At 29.3% G+C, this 7,446-nt stretch overlaps 1 protein-coding gene across 1 annotated transcript; it reads left to right on the forward strand.

Moving 5' to 3' along the window:
* The first annotated feature begins 474 nt into the window (after positions 1-474).
* Positions 475-7,307, forward strand: LOC139425842 (protein FAM200C-like). Its single transcript, XM_071181839.1, has 2 exons — positions 475-509; positions 6,887-7,307. The coding sequence occupies exons 1-2, from the start codon at positions 475-477 to the stop codon at positions 7,305-7,307; spliced, it is 456 nt and encodes a 151-aa protein (XP_071037940.1).
* The last annotated feature ends 139 nt before the right edge of the window (positions 7,308-7,446 follow it).

The raw sequence follows: 7,446 nt of genomic DNA on the forward strand, positions 1-7,446 counted from the left end.
GATATAATAGGAGACATTTTCACAATGTAGGATATCCTAAATTAGACTAACGTACTGTTAGAATTTTCTTTCTAAAATTATGATAAAATAACTGGTAGCTGTCTGCCCATAAATTTGGTGGTAAATAAAATTTACTCTCACACTTTTGAAACCGTTTACAACTAGTTAGGTTGAAAAATCATGAATATGAAACTATACGTCGTTTTAACCATTTACAACTTACATGGTTCGAAATCGTAAAATGTAAATTTTAACATTGGAAACAGTTTTGCAGCTTTATGGTGTTGCCATTTATGCACAAAAGAGAATTTTGTATTCTAATAGACCAGGGCTCAAATTCGGTAGTGCAGGAGACTGGAAACTCTTCATGTGTTGAAGGGAAAGGAAGAAATAGTTTGGTGCCAACACCGGGACTCGAACCCCCGTTCTGTCCGTCACGAGATGGGCAGAAAATTGCCCTCTGGGTTGTAGCATATGCCTTTCAGCAGGGAACTAAGTGTCTTGATTAGGTAAGTCTTATTGAGTGCGATAAAATTCCGATTGTTTAATCGTATTAGATGAAAGCAGTTAATAAACGGATAATAAACGGTATTTTTTCACAGTCAGTATGAATACAATCTCATTTATAGTTATTTGACTGTTCCGTTTGAATATGATAAAATAACAATTTATTAAATTGTTAGCAACCATTTTTGAATTATAAAATTGTTATTTAACCATTTTTGACGAGAAATTGCAGTGAGTTCTACAAAAATTTATTACTGGAAAATTATTTAAATTTAAAAAAATATTATTTCATAGATCTCATGCTACAAGACGTAACGTTTTCCTTCCAGAAATCTGGGTTTTAACTCAAAGAATTTTTGATTGAAAAATTAATAAGCTGACAAATATCTTTCTAACACTCGCTGCGATTTGATGTTTGCAAATTTTGTTTTCTAGCTACTGCATTTAATTGTTGCTAATGGTACACATTTCAAAAATATTGTAAAATGACTTCTATTCGCTGATATATATCATGAGATTTCGATGTAGATTTTAGCCATCTTTTTTCGATATGTAGATTTACCATACATAGCACCATCTATTGAGAAAGTTTAAGACAAAAAGAAAAGTACTTATACACAAAAATTCACTGAAAAAAACCTTAACTATATTACTTTTATAAATTTTTATAAGTCGTCAGTTAGATTTGAGACATTCGGAATGTTTCAAAGGTTTTTCATCTGCTCCAATTTACATAAATTACTACCAGTATAATAAATAAATTTCATTTTCAATTATATTAATGGTTTTGAGGAAACCATAAAATGTTTCAAAGTACATCTCAAAACTTTCTTTTAAACCAAGTCATATACGTCTTGAAAAAAAACATATTATTTTAAAAATAATTCGAATTCATCCACAATGTTTCAATATCAAAATTTCTCCAAAGAAACACTTATTAAAGTATCAAATAATATCTTATCATGAGATATTAAAACTATGTTACTCAAAAATAATTGACGCATAATAGGCTGCGTGGGTAGATACTTAAAGTTAATTACTCCAACACTTTCTCCTTTCAGTTCATGTAAACTACTACCAACGAACAAAAAGATTTCATTATAAGAAACATAAATTTTTATTTAAACTTTCAAAATTTTGCTCTCAGGGCTGGCTTTTTGCTCTCAGAGTGGCATATTTTGCAAAATAAGCCACTCTGTGAAAAATTCCGGATGAAATTACGGTAAGTAACAGCACTTAGGGGGCATCGTCCTTTAAAACTCACTGTAGCATTAAATCTATTTCCCCCGTAAAATATTTATACCGTAATTTTTACAATGATATTTATTTCATTAGAGTGATTCAGGGATTTTCGGTAATTATTACCATAAAAAGTACGATATATCAGATTCTTTGTTCCGTAACATTTTCCTATAAAAAGGGATTTTACAGTAAAAAGTTCCGGATGCTTGAATGCTTGTACTTTTTAGAGTAATTTAATTCGGAATTTTTTACGGTGCTAGATTTTTTTAAACCAAATTATCATCTTTCTATAAATAAATGTTTTTCTTAAAAAAAATTCCTAAAACTAGTGCAAAAACAGCCACAAAATCTCCTTTTCTCAAAATTCCACCAAAGGAACACTTTCTAAAGCAAGCAGGCACTATGTTATGATTTTGAAAGATTAAAATTAATCATAATTCATACATTTTAGGTTGCATGGGTTGATTTTTAAAGTTTAATGTACAAAAAGTCATAAATATTAAAAATATAAAAAAATCATCCTTCAAGTATAAAGAATGTTTCTTAGCTTGAAAATGTATTGAAATAAAAAAAAAGTTTGTTAAATGTAACTAAAAACTGTTTTAAAAAATTCTTTAAAACTATACAGTCAAATATTTGCACTCAAACAAAAAGGTTCTTTTGTCTATATTTTATTCGGCCTAACATTTTCTGACGAAATGGATTTTTCTTTAAGCTATTTTTTTAATATCTTGCCTAAACTCTGACATTTTTCAACTTGAAAGGTTTGCATTTACGCAAAAAATAAAAACCAGGAAAAGAAAATTTCTTTTCTTTTATAGAAACAAAAGTAATAAGTAATTTATCGTTCATCAAAATTATATTAAGGAATATCTTTCAAAGTTTTTTTTTTAAATTTATATCGCCTTCGTTGCAATAATAGCAGATATATATTTATATTTTATTTATATTATAATTTTATTTATATTATAATTTTATATATATGTTTATAGACTGAGAAGATTTATTGCATCTAGGCTTCTTCCTACAATAACAAATCTCTTAATTTACAAAACTCTTGTTAATCCAGTCTTACATATATTTCTGAAGCTTGGACAGTGACAAAACTGGAGGAAAATTGTATTTCAATATTTGAGAGAAAGATTTTGCTGAAGTCGAATGAATTGGATGGCCCACGTGATCCGAATGAGTTATAACAATACATTAAAAAAGATGCTGCTTTTTAAGCCTACTAGAACAAGAAAGAGAGGAAGGCTTTGATTGAGATGGGCTGACTCGGTGGTGTCTGATTTTCTTGCAATTAATGAAAAGAATTGGAAATCAAAGATAAATCGGTAGTCGTTATGTAGAAATCTTCAGAGGAAGGCAATGGCCCATATTGAGCAGTCTGACCAACCATGATGATGTTATTATATATATATATATAACCTCCTAATGATTCCTTATATTTTTCTAATATTTTTGTGTTTTTTCATACGGAAATATGCATTTAAGACCGTAAAGTGAGGCACTCTAATTTATTATCATTTGACGAAAATTTGAAGATTTAAGGATTCTTCAATTTTTCAATATTTTGTATTGGAATCAATCAACACACCGCTATCATAGACAAAACTGAAAGTCGTGCTACCAATACCATTAAAAGATTTAACTGAACCATTTGCTTACTGTTGCTTGTGACTTTACGCTAATATCCTTGCGAATTTACGCTGTTAGAAAACATCATTGATGATATCTTTTAAGATAAAAAAATCAACAGAAATGTCTGAAGTTTAATGTCAGTGGTAAATCTATGAGAAATAACTCGTTTTTTCTTAATGTCCTGCCAAAAGAAGCTAATTAAAGTCTTTTTTTTAACGATTTTTAGGATCAAGACTTAAAATTACCCCTTATACCTTTTCACTCAATTTCAGGTCATTGTCTTGATATTCAGTTTATTACAAATAGTTCTGGCGTAATGAATACGATGCACAAATAGATACCCAAACTTCTTCTTTTATTATTAGAATAAATTGATATTTGATAAAGTTTAAGAAATACATTGTGATAGCAACGTTTTAAAAGCTCTCTGCACTTATAAATTCTTCTAAATTTATATTTACATTTAGCAATCTAAGGATGTTTACTGCAATAAAAAAACAGAGCATGTAACAACGATAAGACATTTTTAAAGATTACATTGTTTTATTTTTTTAAGATATAAATTAAATATTCCAAAATACTAGTTCCTAAAGAGACTCTTTCCTCTAAAGTAATTTGTTCCGTTTATCTAAAATCTTTTTTCTGAAGATTATGCAAAATTTTATTTAAAGTCTTTGACAAATATTCAAGAAATAAAAAAAAGTATGTTTGAAGGCGCTATTATGGAAACGTTTTTTCGTGCGTTTCCACTAAAACTGACTTTTATGCTTTTATAAACTACTATCAGGGGATCTGAATGCAGTTTTATACGAGAAAAGGAATTTTTGAGAAGAACATTTAAAAAGAAGGATAATTTTTTTCTTTTTACCAGTTTCACAGAAGTGCTTCATCTTATCAAAATTTTCAACTTTGAAGGTTACATACTTTATTTCTTACTTTGGTTAAGCATTGTTGAGAATTTTTTTTTCTGTCTATCATCTACATGAGGAAAAAATAAAAACATAAATGTTGCATTAAAGAAGCATAACTGTTTAAAAGGCTTAAAAGTATCGTAAAGATAATCGGTGAGGTTTTTTTAAATATTGTATCTGATACGCTGTGTGTTATTAAAAAGACAGACAAGATTTTAACGTGGGTAAATGGCGCGATAAATGCTATCCACTTTCTGTTAGTAGACGCAGAGACATAAAATATAAGTTTTTTTAAGAATCTGTATAAGTATTAATAGCTCTAAGAATGCTCTGTTTTCTGAAATTCAAATACAATACAAAGAATACAAAGAAAAAATACAATATGTGAATTAAAGAAGCATAGCTATTTAAAAGTTTAAAAATTAAAATACTATTTCTGACACGCTGATAAGGCAGTACGTGAAACACTAGTGTCTATTAGTGTTTTTTTCTCGTGATTTGAACATGTGCTAAGCCTATGAATACTATCTGTTTTCTGCAAGTAAATAAAGAAATATAATAACTGAATTAAAGAAGTATAACTATTTAAAAGGTTTCAATGTACCGTAGAGTTATTTGGTTAGGTTTTGAAAGACTATTTCTGACACACTGATAAGGCAGTACGTGAAACTTTAGTGTCTATTGATGTTTGTGCTAAGCCTATGAATGCTTTCTGTTTTCTTCATGCAAATAAAGAAATATAATAACTGAATTAAAGAAGCATAACTATTTAAAAGGTTTTAAAGTATGGTGAAGTTATTTGGTTAGGTTATAAAATACTACTTCTCACTAATAAGGCAGTACGTGAAACATTAGTATCTATTAATGTTTTTTTCGAGATTTTAACATGTGTTATAGGCCTATGAATGTTATCTGCTTTCTTCGTGTAAATAAAGAGACATAAAATGTGATTCTAAGGATCTTAACAAGGATTGATAGAGCTAGGTATGAATGGTATCTGTTTTTTGCACAGTGGAGTTGCTTATTTAGGTTTTTAAATACTATTTCTGACTGACTGGTAAGGTTGTGAAAAAGACAGTAGACGCAAAATCTGTAACTTATACTTTTTTTTAGAGATTTTAGCAAATTTTTATAGTGCTATGAATGCTATATGTTTCCCGCATGTAAACATACGTTATTTTAAGACGCTTAACAAAGTTCAATGGCCCTTTGCATGGTTTCTGTGTTCTGCGTGTAAATGAATAAATATTACGTATGAGTTAAAAACATAACTATTTAAAAGGATTTACTGCGAAGGTACTTTGTTTATTTTTAAGACACAATTTCTGACACACTGACAAGCTTATTCACACGACATTAAACGTTATATTTGCCTCTAGTAATTTTTTTCAGGATTCTAATTTAATTGTGCTATAAATACTATCTGTGTCCTGATTGCAGATAATAAAATTCAACTTTAAAATACACGTTTTTATCAATCTTACAAATTAATGGTGTCATAAATGGTATCTGTTTTCAGCATGTAGATGAAAAAAATAGATTATAAGTGTTTTAATGATCTTCGAAAAGGATAACGGTGCGTTGAATTCTACTTATTATACATATTATTACATCTGTTTCTTGTATATAGATGAAGAAATGTATATTTTTTAAGTATCGTAAAAACAATTAAAGTCCTGCTTTGCTTTCAGAATTTAGATAAGGGAAATGTATATATGTGTTTTTTATAGATCTTAATGATTAATGGAGCTACGTATGCTATCTGTTTCTTCATGCAGGTCAAGAAATATAATAACTACATTAAAGAAGCAAAACTTTTTCATAAAAACAGGGAAAATGCATGGTTAGGCTTTTTAGGGATAATTTTTGACATAACGCTAAAGTTTTGAATGAAACACCGAAGGAGAAAAATGTCTCTTGTAATGGTTTACCCATTATTTTAAAATTCATATAAACAAAACTACAATCCTCTCTCTGTGTATTTATAAAGAAATTACATTAGATAACAACATTGTGAAGGAATACCGAAAAATGTACTTACATTAAACCTTTTTCAACTTTAAAATAACATTACAATTAAAACAACATTATATTATGAAATGAGCATTAAGAATGTTATAAAACAAACTTTAAAATATAAGTATTGATTTAAAAATTTAATATTTAATACTCACCTAATTTTCATATTTTGTCATGGGGCATAAACTAAAGGAAATGAAACAAATATAAGCGCAAACTTTCTGAGATGAATAAATATAGGTAAATGTTTGAATAGCATCTAAACCAGTGGTTCCCAACCTAGGGGCGATCGCCCCAAAGGGGGCGATAGAGCTTCACAAGGGGGCGATTAGGGGGCGACGAGTATTCAAAAGATAAAAATTGCTCATAATATTAATAATAAAAGCTATTTGAGATTGAAATTGAAAATTTATATAAAACTTATGGTTCTTGTGTAGACAAAGGATTACGATAGTTAAAAATTTAAAAAAATTTAAGTGCAGGATCGTTTTCGTCATACGTTTTGGTATCGCAGGCGGAAATCTGATAAGTCACTCTGTTCCTCTGAGCAATAATACTCTTTCCAGGTGTATTGATGAGATGGCCGCCGACGTTGAATCAAAGCTCATCAAATTTCTGAAAAAAGGTAAATTTGCGTTGCAGATTGATGAATCAACTGTGATAGATAACAAAGCTGTTTTAGCTTACGTGAGATTCATAAATGAGAGTAAGGAGATTAACGAGGAAATGTTATTTACAAGAACTTTAAACACAGATACAAAAGGATCGTCGATTTTTAAATTGGTCAAAGATTATTTTGAGGTAAAAGAAATTCCCCTCACAAATGTAAGTGCTTGTGCAACAGATGGTGCTCCAACCATGTCTGGTTGTCATACTGGGTTTCTGGGTCACCTTAAAAAAGAAGTACCGGAAGTTATCTCACCATTCATTATGTCATTCATCGTCAACTTTTGGCTGCGAAAAATTGGTTATTTCTGGCATCAATAAAATAAAAGCTAATTCTCCTAATAACCGTTTGTTCCGAGAACTTTGATATGAAAATGATGAAGATTTCGAATTCCTGCTCCTACATACAGCTGTGAGATGGCTTTCAAAAGGAAACTGAGCCGTTTCTTCGAATTGCTGG

The sequence above is a fragment of the Parasteatoda tepidariorum genome, chromosome 6, assembly GCF_043381705.1.
Source record: "Parasteatoda tepidariorum isolate YZ-2023 chromosome 6, CAS_Ptep_4.0, whole genome shotgun sequence".
Classification (NCBI taxonomy): Eukaryota; Metazoa; Arthropoda; class Arachnida; order Araneae; family Theridiidae; genus Parasteatoda; species Parasteatoda tepidariorum.

Bases quoted from the DNA above. Each gene is read 5' to 3' on its own strand.
- LOC139425842 (XM_071181839.1), top strand. From the start codon at position 475: ATGCCTTTCAGCAGGGAACTAAGTGTCTTGATTAG. The intron at 510-6,886 runs GTAAGTCTTATT...TACTCTTTCCAG, and splicing joins GAACTAAGTGTCTTGATTAG to GTGTATTGATGAGATGGCCG.